We start from the raw sequence: 16517 nt of genomic DNA on the forward strand, positions 1-16517 counted from the left end.
ACTTTAAAAAAGACTTACTGAGCCATTTATTAGTTTCATTGGTACATACTAATCAGTGTCACAGTAAATTATATTGTTTTAACAAAGATATTCTTATCAGGAATGTATGATTTAGAAGCAGGAATAGACTACTCAGTACCTTGAGAGTGCTCTGCCATTCACCATTCATTAAGATCATGGCTGATATGATTACTCCACATTCCTACCTACACCCATGTCCTTTCACCTTGTTATTTATCACAAATCTATGTACATCTGCCTTTTCAGGAAGAAGTCAGAAGTCACACAATACCAAGTTATAATCCAACAGGTTTATTTGAAATCACAAGCGTTTGGAGTGCTGCTCCTTTGTCAGGTGACTTCACCTGATGTTGTGTGACTTCTGACTTTGTCCACCCCAGTGAAACATGAGCACCTCCACATTTTGAGGAGTAAAGTTCCAAAGACCCACGACTCTAAGAGAAAAAAAATCTTTATCTCTGTCTTAGGTGAGTGACCCCTAATTGTGAAACAGTGACCTCTAGATCTAGATTCTACTATAAGAAGAAACATCATTTCCATATGTTCCCTGTCTATACCTGAGCATCTTAAGTTTCAAACAAGATGCCTCAGTAGTAACAGCATTGTATTCAACATAATTTGTAACCTTATGGCCGGCATATCACTCACCCTACCATTACCATCAAATCAAAAGACTGACTGTGGTTCAGTGAGGAGTGCAGGACAGTATGCTAGGAACATACGTAAAAATGAGATGTCAACCTGATGACAACACAGCACTGCATGCACAGTAAGAGCAATATGCCGTACACAAAGCTAAATGATCACAAATCAATATTTTGCCATCCTATCACCACCAGCAGTGACGATAATGGATAACTAAATAACTAAGGAGATGAAGAGGCTGCACAACATCCCCATCCAGAGTGTGAATGAAGAGAGAAATGCTGAAGCATTTGCAACCATTTTCAGACAGAGGTGCCAAGGCTGATCCATCTCAGTTTTCTCTTGAGTTTCCTAGCATTTCAGATGCCAATATTCAACCAATTAGATATGCTCCATGGGATAACAAGAAAAGCCTGAACACTTGGAGTACAGCAAAGGCTTTGGACCCTGACATAACTTGGCTGCAGTCTTGAATACGCATTCCAAATGTTATTTGTACTAGCCAAAGTGTACCAGTACATCTGCAATACTAGCAGCCGTCTGACAAAATGGAAAATTGCTCAGGTATGTCCTTTTCACTGAAAGGACAAATCCACTTCTCAAATTCCTGTCACAACAGTTTACTCTCAATCATCAGCAAAGTGATGGAAGATGTCATTGACACTGCTATCCATGTCAATTCTTTCACAATAACTGCTCATCGATGCTCAGATAAGATTCCTTCAGACTCAGTTCATTGCAGACCATTTCAAACATGGACCAAAGCGCTAAATTCCAGAGATTATGTGAAATTAACTGTCCTTGACATCAAGCAAATATTTGGTTGAGCATGGCATCAAAGAGCCCTGTTAAAATTGATGTGAAGAGAATATCAGGAATTAAACTCTCCACTGGCACAAACTATGCCCAGTACAAAAGAAGATGGTTGTGATTGTTGCAGGCTGGTCATTTTAGCCTAGGACATCACTTTAGGAATTCTCCAGCATAGCTTCCTATGCCCAACCGATCTTCAGCTGTTTCATCATTGACTTTCCCTCCACAGTAAGGTCAGAAGTGGGCATATTCATGATGGCTCTATAGTGTTCATTTCTTTGCTCAAATGATACTGAAGCAGTTAGAGTTTCTTTGCAGCAAAATCCAGACAACATTCAGGCTTGAGCTCATAAATGGTGAGGAACATGGTGAGTGCCTAACAATGACTATCTCCAACAAGAGAAAATCTAATCTAAAGCAATATGGTGAAAATACTACAATATGAAACCAAATCAGAAAATGCAGGTGATACTTGGCAGGTCTGGCAGCATCTGTGAAAAGAGAATCAGAATTAACAGGCTGGAAGTTATAGGGGGTGACTTTTGGCCATCCTGGACCGATAAAAAAGAAAATCGGCATTGGATTCCAGATTAAAAACCCGATTGCTATTTGTAAGTGTATAACAAATGTTTTGATTAAAGAAAGGATTGCAATCGTACCCTCGTAGAAACTCACTTAATAAAAACAGACATGAGCTAGATTTAACAGGGCATTGAGATCCCAGGTCTCCCACTGTTCTGTCAGGTGCCCACAATCATTTAATACTGAGACCAGATTAATTGGTTGCAGGGGTGATTTCTACTGCTCTCGGGAGGAAGTCCCACGACAGGGAGCTGCAAGGCAATCAGATGACTTGCACCTCCATGATCCCAGATGTGGCAGTGGCACTATAGTGAATACAAGCAGTCCCACCATGCCAATACAGATTAGATGATCTGATAATGATTTTACCAGAGCGACGTTAGCAGATACTGCTGAAGAGGCTGGTGGGGATTGGAGGCCAGGTGTCTCCAGTCGGCACAGGATTGTCTCATAGGAGGTTCCTATCCATCCCCCAACCTCCAGACCTTAGCCTGGGTAGATAAAACTGTCATGTTTCCATTGTTGTGGGCCTCTCCCTTCCTATGAGTTTAATATAAGTATTTTTTTAACTCATTGATGGGATGTGGGTAATGCTGGCTAAGCAACTTTTTCCTACCTAATCCTGGTGAGTAGCTGCATTTCATCTATAAATGGTACTCGCTGTTGTTACTGCGCACTGGTAGTGGAAACTGTTTAAAGCAGTAGATGGGGTGAAAATCAAGTGAGCTGCTTTGTCCTGGATAGTCTAGAGCATCTTCATTGTTGTTGGAGCTCTCTTATCCTGGCAAGTGAAGCGCATCCCATCTCATTGCTGATTTGTGCCTTACAGATGATTGATAGGCTTTAGTGAGTGATGAACTGAGTCACAGCAGAAGTCCCAGCCTCTGATCTGCTCTTATAGCCACAGTGATTATATGACTCATCGAGTTCAGTTTCTCCTCAATGGCATGTTGAAAGGATGTTGATTATGGGGGAATTGAATGATGGTAACGCTGCTGGATAATGGTTAGGTTCTCTCTTTTGGAGATGGTAATTGTCTGATATTTGTGTGGCACAGTTGTTACATGCAACTCATCAGTCCAAGCCTGAATGTTGTCCATATCTTTCTGCATATAGCATTGGGCTGATTCAGTAACTGAAATGTCATACAGTCATAGTCATAGAGATGTACAGCACGGAAACAGATCCTCTGGTCCACTCGTCAGTGTCAACCAGATATCCTAAACTAATCTAGTCCCACTTGCCAGCACTCGGCTCATATCCCTCTAAACCCTTCCTATTCATATAGCCATCTTGATGTCCTTTAAATGTTGTAATTGCACCAGCCTCCACTACTTCCTCTGGCAACTCATTCCATGCATAAGCCAGCCTCTTAGTGGCCCCTTAGGTTTCTTTTAAATTTTTCCCCTCTCACCCTAAACCTAAGCCTTCTATTTCTGGACTCGCCCACCCTAGAGAAAAAAACCTTGTTTATTTACCCTATACGTGCCCCTCATCATTTTATAAACACCTATAAGGTCTCCTCTCAGCCTCCATCACTCCAGGGAAAACAGCCCCAGCCTATTCAGCCTCTCCCTACAGCTCAAACCCTCCAACCCTTGCAAAATATTTGTAAGTCTTTTCTAAACCCTTTCAAGTTTCACAACATCCTTCCAAAATGAGGGAGACCAGAATTGCACACAATATTCCAAAAGTGGCCTAACCAATGTCCTGTACAGCCGCGACATGACCTCCCAGTTCCTATACTCACTGCTCTGACCAAAAAAGGCAAAATGGTGAATGATTCAGTCATCATGAAACATTATTAACGGAGGGAAAGTCATTGAAGACAATGAAGATGGTTGGGCCTAGGACGCTATCCTGAGGAACTCCTGCACAGATGTCCTATCATTAATATGATTAACTTGAAACAACCACACTATCTTTCTTTGCATTCCAACCAGTGGAGGGTTTTTCTCCTGATTCCCAATTCTACGACTCCTTGATGCAACACAAAATCAAATTCTGCCTTGCTGCCAAGGACAGTAACTGTTACCTCATCATTGGAGCTCAGCTGTTTTTGCCATGTTTGGACCAAGGCTGTAAACTGTTCAGTAGCTGAGTGGCTATGGCAGAACCCAAACTGAGCATTGGTGAGCAGGTTATTATTGAGTATTGATAGCACTGTTGATGGCCCCTTCCATCACTTTACTGACAATTTAAAGTCGACTGATGAAGCTGTAATTGGAGTGGGTTGGACTTGTCATGTTTTTTATCAACAAGACATAAATGAACAAGTTTTCACATTGCCAAGATGGAAGCGTTGTAATTTAGCCTGCCAGTGATGAGATGAGGCCTTTAAGTTGCAAATTAATAGGTCTAAGGATAGACAGGCCTCCCATCAGTCCCCCACTCCCTCCTTTTAATTGTGATGGTGGCAGGGGCAGGAGTTTACATACAGGAGAGTATTTCATATTGCCCATAATCTCACTCATATTGGCAGTGTACTCGTGCTCATGAAATTTTAATCCAACTAAGACAATGGCTTAAGATGAGGAATGGAGAACAGAAAATGAGTTAACACAGAGGGAAAACTGCATAAAACACTTATTGCCCATTCCTAGATGGCCTCGTGAAGGTGGGGATGAGCCGCCTCCTTCAGCTGCTGCAGTCTATTGCTGTTAGGGAGAGAGTTTCAATATTTTCACCTAATGACACTGAGGGAATGGCAATATAGTTCCAACTTAGGATTTGGCTTGGAGCTGAATTTACAGGCATTAGTGTTCCCATGCATCTGCTGCGATTCTCCTTCTAGATGGTAGTAGTTGTGAGTTTAGAAGGTTCAGTCTAACGACTGCTTAAATGGCAAGTGCATTGTTGCTGCTCATTATGCTGAAAACATTCTAAATTCTTTTGTGGAAGATTGAACAATAGCTGACCATGGAGTCAAATTGTTTCCAGGTTTTTCATACACTGCATTGATTATCTTGGTAGAAGAAGAAAGCATATCCTGTGTTAACAGAGCACCGTGAAGTTTACTCATAAGATGGAGATCGTGGCAAAGGTCAATGCCAGCAATGTATGCCAAGGACCAAAATGTACAACATAAATAAGTTAACAATCTCATAAGATTTCAGTGTCAAGTGTGTACCTTCAAATGCCAATCCTGCCAACTGGATTACTAACTTCACTTACTGCTCAGTTAACTTTCATCACTCACTCATCAAGAATCTCTATCAGTCAGGACCTAGACCTAATCTTCATATACTTTACTCTTGTTCTTCAACACTGATTAGGACTGATACTCACTTGTTTCACGGCTTGCATTCATTGGAAACTATTAAACCGCGACAGTGGATCACCCAAACATATTATGAGGCCCACTGAGACACCTCCCTCTTTTTTACAAAAGCCAGTGAATGCAAAAGAAGGCAGCAGGAAGAAATAGAAGAGGCATACCTGTATGTTTTGATGTCTTTAGAGGAGATGATGCTGTCTGTCTCTGTGTTATCATCTTTGAATTATCCTTTACTCTCTGCTCACAACTCATCTTGCTGTGAGTGGCATCTGATCATTCTCCAAGTTGTGGTCAATGCCAAGATGCCACCTATGTTTCGAAGTAAATGGTTTCTGTTTAAGTCTCCATGAAAGTCGTTCTGTGACAATTATGTCTAATCCCTTTAGACTATTTAAACTTCTTGGAAATATAGAAGAAAAAACCTACAAATGTATAGAATACTAGCAACAACTAGAAGAAATAATACAACAACCAGCAACAACTAAAAGGAATAATACAACTAACCTTTAATTCACAGCATTTTTCAATAGAGCTAGTATGGTGGAGGAAATCCTATTCACTTAACAGTACAAGGTTAAGAGATGTAAGCCACACCATGGAACTCCAATATGGCACCATAATTTTCAATCTCTACTAGCAACAACTAGAAGAAATAATACAACAACCAGCAACAACTAAAAGGAATAATACAACTAACCTTTAATTCACAGCACTTTTCAATAGAGCTAGTATGGTGGAGGAAATCCTATTCACTTAACAGTACAAGGTTAAGAGATGTTGTAAGCCACACCATGGAACTCCAATATGGCACCATAATTTTCAATCTCTGGATACCATTATTTACTTATGCTACATGTTGCTAGTGCACATGATGTGTGCAAAGCAGAAAAATCTGACAGCACCCTTTTTTAAAATTCATATGATCTAACACTTGCTTAAGGTTATGTTTATCCATAAGCAATGTGGCAGATAATGCATTTCCTAAGAAGTGTGCCTGTACTACTGACCCGTCATCTCTGGGCCTTTAGAACTTGCACTTGCATGCAACACACCCCTTGTAACTCAGTTTAGACACCTTTACAATTTGTCTGCATCCTTCAAATGTTATTGGCAATTATATAGTGCAATGCTACCGAACTACGGTTCAGTTAATAAAAGTTGCATATAGAGATTTTAGTGATACGTCCAATTGCAAACACCATATTTGGAATAATACCATCAAACATTTTGTTTAATTACATGCTGTAAAATAATTTCATTAATGGTGTAAAAAGAAAAAGTTGCATTTATTTAGTGTTTTTCCAATCACAAAATTTCTCAAAGCACCTTACATCCAATCAGGTAACATATCAGCTAATTTGTACACAACAAACTCCTATAAACATCAGTGTGACAATAACTGGATAATTGTTTTTGTGATGTTGTTTGAGAGAGAAAAATTAGCCAGATGACAGGAATCTCTCCCCAACTTTTATTTGCAATTGTGCAACAAGATCTTTTATGTCCACTTCAGAAAGTAGACATGGCCTCAGTTTAATATCTGATCCAAAGGCACAGTATTGCACCTTCAATAGCACAGTATTGCACTGAAGAGTCAGCATTGCTTTTTGATCCTCAGTCCTGGAGTGGTATTTGAACTCAGAAATTTGTGATTGACACTATAGGAGTTAGAATTTATGTAGTTTTATATGATTTTGCAATAGATTCCCATGTTTTTTCCAGTGCAGCTGATCTGTGTCTGTAAATATTTGTTGATATTTATATTTAAAGACATTGCAATTACATACCTGTTCCTGTCAAAGTTAATTTGATTTATGTATTTGCTTCTTGGAATGAGTAAATCTCTTTCACTGTTCCTCTTGAAATGGATTATCGACTTTAATCTGAACATAACTAACTATTTTCCTTTTTAAGGTGATGAGGCTCTGTCCAGATTTGGGAGAGAATTCTTCCTTTCCTTGGAACGCTGTGTTAACGATTGTAAAGAACAACGAGACACATTGGCCAACGAACTTGAAACTTTGAAGGAAGAGTTCAATCATGCTCTCGAAGCTCTTCACAATTGGAGAAAAGAGAACATGGAAAAAAAGACTGATGGTGGACATTCCTCACAATTTGCTTCAAAGCAAGGAAAACCAGATGGAAAAGTAAAAATAGGTGAAAATACCAGCACACCACAAAATGAGGCAACAAGACAAGAGCTTAAAACTGAAGCATTTACCATTGCAACAGCTTCTTCTCAAAACCTTAAGTCTAGGGAACTGAGGATGTCTAATGAAAGCATAAATACAATTTTAGCACCGCAACATGATCTCTCTAAACAGAGCAACTCTGAGAAATGCATCAGTCAAGGTACAGCTAAACCAGTCCAAAAAACCAAAACTAAAATGAAACAACAAAGGCCACCTTGGCAGGACTGAGCAATAGTTCTTCTGTTACTTGGCACACTGGTATTTCGAAATTATTAACTGTCCATGAGTAGAAAAATAAAGTCAGAAGGCTAGGGTTAATGGCTCAATGACATTGCTGTCTAAGCAGCAAATGCACTAGGGCTTCCACAGGAAATGGAATGCGTTTGAAAATTTGTTTTCTGGTGTTAGTCAGAGTTCATATCTTTTTTTCTTTATAATTTTTCTGTTACTCTACTGAGGCCACAGATGTGAACAATAGATTTTCTATCTTTTAAAGAGAAAAGATTTATATTTTGTGTTTAATGTACCATATGCAAAAGAGTGTGTGAGCTTTACTTCATATCCATCGTTAATGCTTGGATTATAACCTAAAACAAATTTGCAACCTAAAACAAATTAAATCAAGCAATGGTCTCAGTTCTGGGCTAATATAGTGGAGGTACAGCCCCTCCTCAGGGCAGTGTGTGTACAGATAGGCAGGGAAGGCCACAAAGCCTGCTTGAAATACAAGTCCTACCCCCACACCCCAACCTTTCATTGGGAGACCAATGTTCCTGTTACTCCAAGTGATCTACATGCCAAATAGAAAATTTCAGTCAGGCTCTGTTAACTCATTTTAATTGTATCTTGGCTACTAACACTTGTGAGTGAATATATCTTCCCTGCTCCCCCTCACTCCCTTGTTTGACTCTGCTAGGGCTGGCACACTGGCTTCTATTCTCGTCCCATAAGGGCAAAAAGTCTGCCCGTTGTTACTTAATTTGCAGTCTTATTTAGGAATACAGTGAAGGCTTTTAGTATCAGTTAAATTGAAAGAGTTTTGTTATGTACTATAATACCAGCCCCCACTCTGTAGGAATCTTCAGATCCATAATTTGAGATTGAGTTCTTTTACCATATATTGTTTCTTACAACTGCCGAATATGCCAAGAGTGAGATCAATGTCACTCAACACTATTATGAAGTAAATTAATCAACAGTATTGTCTATAACGATGACTACAAATGTGCGGTTAAACATGGAAATCCAAAAGTTTCTGTTAGAGTAATCCCGCTCTTCCAAACCCTGTACTATAATAATACCTCATTGATAGACTTGGTATTGAAATCACCTCAAGGAAGTGAGATTGCTGTTCTTACCCACTAGTACAAAGAAACACATTAGAAATATTAGGGTCAATGCATTCAGATGCAAGTGAGTCCTTAATGTGATAATTTGCAATTGCCATCAAGGAAACTTATACACGAAAAGTTTAATTTTGCAAGCATGGAGACTCATTTGTTCATAAATTGTGTTGCAGATTTTTTTCATTGTCACTTCTATCTCTCTCTCTCTCTCTATCCTCTTTATTTTGCTTTCCCTGACAAATCTAATTAATTGCTTGCTAGTACAGAACTTAAGCTTTGTTAAAAGGAGAGAAAAAAATGCAAATGCTATAAGTGCAAAATAAACACCTTTGACTTCTTGTCTCCTTTTAAAAACTAATTTGTTCTTACTTGTTTATGCAGTTGTTTCAAGTTTCAGAAGTAGACGGCGAGAGGTGTGGCAGGTCCTAAATACTTATTGCTATCCCCTGAGAAACAAGGGTTCCTGGGCATTATTGCACTACTTGGCTTTCCTCTTGCAACAGGCCATTACTGGGAAAGTAAGTCGAGGGCATGAAGGGCCGGACCAGCTGTTAGTAGAGGGAGTAAGAAAAGGTAAAAAAAAGCATTGAGTATTTTCTGCCCAAAAAGAGACCATTCAACCAATTAGGTCAACCAATTAGTTCCACAAGGAGCAATCCATTTAGTTCCACTTCCCAATTTAATGCCAAAATGCCTGAAAATTTAGTTTGTTAAATGCCTTTCAAATTTCCTTCTGAAATCACTTTTCACTTCCACCATTCTCATGATTTGGAGATGTCGGTGTTGGACTCGGGCGTACAAAGTTAAAAATCACACAACACCAGGTTATAGTCCAACAGATTTAATTGAAAGCACTAGCTTTTGGAGCACCGCTCCTTTATCAGGTGGTTGTGGAGGACACAATTGTAAGACACAGGATTTATAGAAATAGTTTACAGTGTGATGTAACTAAAATTATACGTTGAAATTATATATTTTTCAATGTATAATTTCAGTTACATCACACTGTAAACTTTTGCTATAAATTCTGTGTCTTACAATTGTGTCCTCCGCAACCACCTGATGAAAGAGCAGCACTCCGAAAGCTAGTGCTTCCAATTAAACCTGTTGGACTATAACCTGGTGTTGTGTGATTTTTTAACCATTCTCATGGGCAGGGAGTTTGACGTCATTAACACTCTCTGCAAAAACTATTCTTCTTTACATTGCGCCTGCTCCTTTTTTTGAGGTTATTCTTTCACAGGATGTGGGCAGTGGTGACTGGGTACACCTCCACGGATACTTAAGGTGCTGATGAGCCACGTTGAGTGACTACACTCCATGGAAGTAGGTCTACCCACAGTGCTATCAGGAAAGGAGTTTCAGATTTTCGACTCAATCACAGTGAATCAACATAGTTCCAAATTAGGATGATGTGTGGCTTAGAGGGGAGTTTGCATGTGGTGTATTCACATGCATTTGCTGTCTTTGTCCTTCTGGTTGTGGTATTGGTCATGAGATTGGAAGGTGTTGTTGAAGGAGCCTTGGTGGATGTTGAAATGCTGTGCATCGGTGGCGAAAGGAGTGAATGCTGAAGGTGGTGAATGACTACTTGGTACTAGTCAAGTGGACTGCTTTTTCCTGGATGTCAAGCTCCTTCAGCTTTGTTGGAGCAGCACTCATCCAGAAAGTAAGAACAATGGATAAGTACTTTAATTAGGAGTGTGTGAATAATATAGGGATGACAGCCAGATCCTGCAAGAGTGAAACACATTTACATACAAAGTGGGTAAAGGTTTAGAACTCTGTTCTGCAAACTGTGATTGATGGTTAACTTTAAAACTGATAGCTTTTTATTAACTGACGTTTTTAAGGAATATGAAGCACAAATGGATATCAGGAATTAGGTTTAAGATCTCATTCCTATTCCTATTTACATGTAGAGGTTTTGTGTTAAACTTAGTGTCCACGTGGCTCAGAAAGCCTGCATGGGCAGCTCTGTGTCTATTTCTTCATCACCCTGAACTTGGGGCAGCACAGTGGCTTAGTGGGTAGCACTGTTGCCTCATAGTGCCAGGGACCCAGGTTAGCTTCCAGCCTTGGGCTACTGTCTGTGTGGGGTCTGCACATTCTCCCGTGTCTGTGTGCATTTCCTCCAGGTGTTCCGGTTTCCTTCCACAATCCAAAGATGTGCAGGTTAGATGATTTGGCCATGCTAAATTAGCCATAGTGTTAAGAGATGTGAAAGTTAGGTGCATTAATCAGGGGAAATGTAGAGTAATAGGGTGGGAAAATGGGTCTGAGTAGGATCCTCTTCGGAAGGTTTGTGTAGACTTGTTGGGCCAAATGGCCTGTTTCCACACTGTAGGGATTCTATGATCTTAAAATCCTGACTAGAGTTTCCAGGAGTTAAATGAAGGAGGAAATCAGGAGGACGAAAGGGGGATTGAGATAGCTTTGGCTGAGAAGATTAGGGAGAATCCAAAGAGATATTTTAAGTATATTAAAGGAAGAAGAATAACTAAAGAGAGAATAGGGCACCTCAAGGACCAAAGTGGACAGGTATGTGCAGAACCACATGAGATGAGCAAGGTTCTCAATAAATATTTCTCATTTGTGTGGAGAAAGACATGAAGACTTGGGAACTTGGGGAAGTTAGTGGTAATATCATGGAGACAGTCCATATCACAGTAGAGGGGTGTTGGTTATCTTAGAGTGTATGAAAGTGGATAAATCTCCTGGTCCTGACCAGATATAATCCAAAAACACTGCAAGAGGCTAGAGAAGAAATTGTGGGGGCCCTGGTTGATATTTTTGCATCGTTGTTAGCTATGGGTGAGGTCCCGGAAGACTGGAGGATAGCGAATGCTGTGTCATTATTCAAGAAGGACTGCAGAGAAAAGCCTGGGAACTGTAGCTTAACATCTGTGGTGGGTAAGTTACTTGAGAAGATTCTGAGGGATAAGTTATACATGCATTTGGAAAAGCAGGGTTTGATTAGGAGTATGTGGAGGTGCCAGTGTTGAACTGGGGTGGACAAAGTTAAAAATCACACAACACCAGGTTATAGTCCAACAAGTTTATTTGGAAGTACCAACTTTTGGAGTGCTGCTCCTTTATGAGGTAGCTAGTGGAGTAGGATCATAGGACACAGAATTTATAGCAAAAGATCATAGTGTCATACACTGATGCGATATATTGAACAAACCTCGACTGCTGTTAAGTCTTCCATCTTTTAGAATGTGTTGCGGGTTTCGATTCATTAATATGTTAATCCCAGATTTCGGTACCCATGACGATGGCCTCAAATGGGACGTTGGATTCATGTCACGCTACAGGTGACCCACTAGACTTTCTGCTAGTACAAAATGACATTTGTTCAATACAATGACAACATTGGCCAGTATGGGTTGTCATACAAGGTCTCTACCTTTAATATCACAAACAATGGTCAATGTTATTTTGATCTACCCTCTCACACTTCACATAAATCTGTCCATGCTCCTTCTGGATATTCCAAAATTTCTACCTGTAAGCCTGAGGGACTAACTCGATCGTTCAAATTACAGCCTTTTTCTCCTCCACCTTATAATCTATAAAAGCCCCCTCAACCATGTGATCTCTTTGCATCAGTGTGCTTTGCATGAGTAATGTGCTTTGCTTTCGACCAGCTCATCTGCTTAACTATCTTTTCAAAAAACTTGCCTCAGCATCATATTCATTACATTTTGGGAGGTCTTTATCAAATTTAAATAGCTCCTCACTGGATCTTAGATTAGACTAAGACAAATACGTGAATTGGAAAGAAAAAAAGGATAAGGGAAATGGGGTTAGAGTGGACTAAGAATTTTCCTTTTAAGAATGTTCCCCGGATTTAGACACATTTTTATTTAGGCCAACCTTTTAAGTTGGTGTTCTCTTCCACTGTCCTGAAATGTTCTTTCTCTTCCTCTATCCTCAAATTCAACGTTTGGTTTTAAATTTACATTTTCTTTCCTATATAAAGCTGCCAATAAGTTATTCTTTAAAGCATAAGGATAAAGCATTGAACGTTATTGATTCTGTTCCTCTGATATTCTGGCTGGTGTAGTGACATTAATCACACATTGTTGTCTTTGATGCTTTGCAGACACAGCTTGCTAGGAAAATACAAACAAAGCATTATTTCAAAAGAACAAATAGGTTTCACCTTGAACACAACAACTTACTTTTCAGAAATGAGATAGCAAGATCAGCTGGGCACTATTCTTAGCAGCTTCTCTCCAACTGAAGCAGATGAAAAAGCACCTCTCCAAACCAGTCATTTTTCAAAGACAACCCCAGCCAAGGTTAACACCAAAATAATTACAGGAAACCTTATCAGAAAGACTCCAATTTCTGCAATGAACTTCCAATTATCTCTTCTAAAGAAACAATTTCAAATATTTCCACAATCCTTCAAAACTTAAATTCCCTAAACAATGTTAAATATAAAGCTCCTTTGGAACAATACTATATTCCTCATGGCCATCTGGCAGATGTGATGCAAGAATTGAGATGATTGAACAATATGAAAGCATGAGGCAAATATTATGGTTTATTAACATTTGCAATATTAATCAATGCAATGACATACTGATAAACACCCAAGTAATTCCTCCTGTGACAATACAACATTTTTCAATTTATTTTTCTGTTACTTTTATTTATGAAACTGCTGTTGGCTGCAACAGAGCTAGCAACAAGATACCCATTTTCTTACTCTATCAGATGAGATGTTCATGTGATTCTGGATTTTGAGATCTGGAAGGATTGTACCAAAGATTGCTACATCTGAGCAGGGATAGACTCTTATTTGGACAGGAGGCAGCATGTGGAACTCCAACTGAGCTGGGAGCTTGGGAAAGGAATGACTAATGGGGCAACTTGAGCAGAGTCCCTACTTCTACATCCCATTCTCTATCATCCCTCTTGTGATCCACTTATACTTTGCAGTTTGCCAAGAGCTGGAGAGCACTTTGCTGCATCTCAGGAAGATGCAGAATGATTTAAGCAAGGTTTTCTCCATCCTATTTAAACTGGCAAACTAAGTGTGCAGGTCAGAGTGCACTCAAGATGCCTGCTGCATCTGATGATTTATGCAGGTAGCAATGATTTCCCTGGAACTGCACAATAATGCAAAGGCCCTACATATCATGGCGAGAATCAGACTCATCCGATGTCTCTCTAATGAGATGAGAGTATATGGTATATTTATTGCCTCAGAAGTTCTGACAGAATGTCATGTGTTTTCTACCACTGCCCAAGAGTTCTTTTCATTAATGATCCCAAAGCCAGATCCAGCTGGGCTGCACAGCTCTTTAATCTCTGACAGATCTCCACTGGAGTTCTCTGCTTCCATCAATTGCTCCCTTGTGATGTGTGACTCACCATGTTACAGCAAAACCACTTGCCTTTCAGTCTTTACCAAGGTATGTGTATCTGAGTTGGGAGAGGGTTCACATAAGCCATGTAACAGTGCTTGCTCAGTTTCGTCTGAAGACTCCTTGATCTCCTCCCACACCATCTCCTGCATTGCATTTGATGGGCGTGTGTGAAATGAAAGTGTATGAATTAGAACTTACAAAGGGAAGGGTTTCAAAGTCATCCCTGTGCAGATCATTATATTTTAGTTCATGGTGACAAGGAGCTGAACTTTACACATTGTGGTGGGGTGGGAGACAAAGTTCCCAAACCACAGCAGAAAAGTCGAGGCCCTACATTTATGGCCACTGGTCCTTAAGTGAACTCGGGCCCAGCCTTCTACCCACTTTGGAAAGGAGGTTGTGCCCGAGAGAGCTGCCAACCAATCATATAGCTGCAGCTTTCATGACCTAGCAACACCACCAGGAGCAGGAACCACTATTGGAGACAATAGTTGGACTCAAAGAAGAGTAGCTGTATCAGTCTGGGGTTTTTCTGAGTCAAGGCTGGCAGGCCCTAGGCAGGGGCATTTGGGGGTTGGCATCATCAGGGCAGTGTGGCAAAGGAAAAGAAATTAAAACTTTTGGTGGGGCCTCTTGGACTTAGTGTGTTCGTCAAGATGCCCCCCCCAACACACACAAACACACACACACACAGATGAATTTGACACTTGGCTTGGAAGTCTCCTGCTGCAGGCTAAGCCCCAGTGGAGTGTGGGGGGGGGTTGACACTTTCAATGGGGAATGCCAGTCACCTTTCCTGTCCTAGTGAGGATATTGAACATATTTCAAGACAATATTCATAACTGAGGGTCACATTTCTGCTACTGACCTCCTTAGCCATTTTCACGTACATCAGGTTTGTCACAGAGTTAGCCTTTTCCTGTATGTTGGGTAGTGTTTCTTACTGCTTTTATTGACACAACTTGACTTCCAATGATGCCTCAGAGAACCAGGTGAGAGGATGGGTGATGGCACAGATGGAGGAGGAAGCAATCTCACAGTGACTCTCTATGGTTGGCTTTGTCTTCCCTTTTCTCACAATTTTGCAATAATGCCAATCTGTCATACAAAGGAAAATCCTAAACAAAGTTAAGGAAGTTAAAATCTCACAAACCCTGGAACTCAATGTTCTATTTCCTTGCGTTCTATATGTAGGGATAATACATGTGTCAGCTATGATTTTTCAAAATTCAGCAAAGTCTGAAATAATTTCAGTAGATTGGAAGTTAGCAAATATAACACCATGATTCAAAAAAGGAGGCAAAGACAAAATAGGCAACTACAGGGCAGTTAACGTGAAAATAGCCACCAAGAAAGTGCTGAGATTATTATGAACAAAGTCTTAATGCATGTAGAAATTGTATTGTGATCAGACATAGTTAATATGGTTTAAGAATGATAAAGTAGAAATTTTTAAGGATGTAACTATTAGGTAGATAGGGGAACTGGAAGATGTAGCATACCTATATTTCTAAAAGATGCAACACAAAAAGACAATATGTACGATAATGAGTCAAAGAGTTGTGAGTGATAAATTAGAATGGATAGAAGATTGGCCAACTGACCCAAAGTAGAGAGTAGAGATAAAGAGAATATTTTTAAGTTGGCAGGCTGTAACTAAAGAAGTGCCACAAGGATCTGTGCTGGGTCCTCAGATATTCACAATGGGCCAGATTTTCCAATCAGTGGCAATCCTTTTCACAGAAGAAGGTCTCCCTCAAAACGTGTGTGATTTTCCTGAGCTATACTTCCAGTCAGACAGTTCTTTTGTAGCATACAATTGTCAAAGGAAGGCAAACCATGCCCCAATCAGTTGCCATATTTTGAAATGTAAAGGTCTCAACAAGCATTTTGACAACAAAGGGTAAGTGTAGAAGGTAAATATGATGTCAAGGTGCTGGGAGGGTAGGATGTTAGATGAGTAGGGAACAGAGTGCCAGAAGAAGGTGCCAGATGTAAAGAGTGTAGGGTGCCAGTTAAATAGAATGCCAAGTGGTTACGATGCCAAGGTGTGGGATAAATATTGAGTACCAGCTGGGGTGAGATAGGTTGCCACTGAGTTAAGGTATCAATTGGGTAGGACCCCAGCTGCAGCAGGGAGCCAGCCGAAGTGGGGTGTCATCTGCAAGGTGACAAATGGGGTGCAGATAAGTGTTTAGGATATATAATCATGTGCTGGAGAAAATGGATCTGGTAGCTGGTAGGGAGGATGGGTATT

At 40.1% G+C, this 16517-nt stretch overlaps 1 protein-coding gene across 7 annotated transcripts in view; it reads left to right on the forward strand.

Moving 5' to 3' along the window:
* The window catches only part of LOC122559794, a 131865-nt gene extending 122641 nt beyond the window's left edge, over positions 1-9224 (forward strand). For all 7 annotated transcript variants that reach the window (XM_043709868.1, XM_043709844.1, XM_043709879.1 and 4 more), the window contains one exon: positions 7253-9224. In XM_043709868.1, coding sequence (XP_043565803.1) covers positions 7253-7758 — 506 coding nt within the window. In that variant the 3' untranslated portion in view covers positions 7759-9224. The remainder of the gene's footprint in view (positions 1-7252) is intronic.
* Positions 9225-16517: the final 7293 nt, after the last annotated feature.

The sequence above is a fragment of the Chiloscyllium plagiosum genome, chromosome 2 (assembly GCF_004010195.1).
Source record: "Chiloscyllium plagiosum isolate BGI_BamShark_2017 chromosome 2, ASM401019v2, whole genome shotgun sequence".
Lineage (NCBI taxonomy): Eukaryota > Metazoa > Chordata > Chondrichthyes > Orectolobiformes > Hemiscylliidae > Chiloscyllium > Chiloscyllium plagiosum.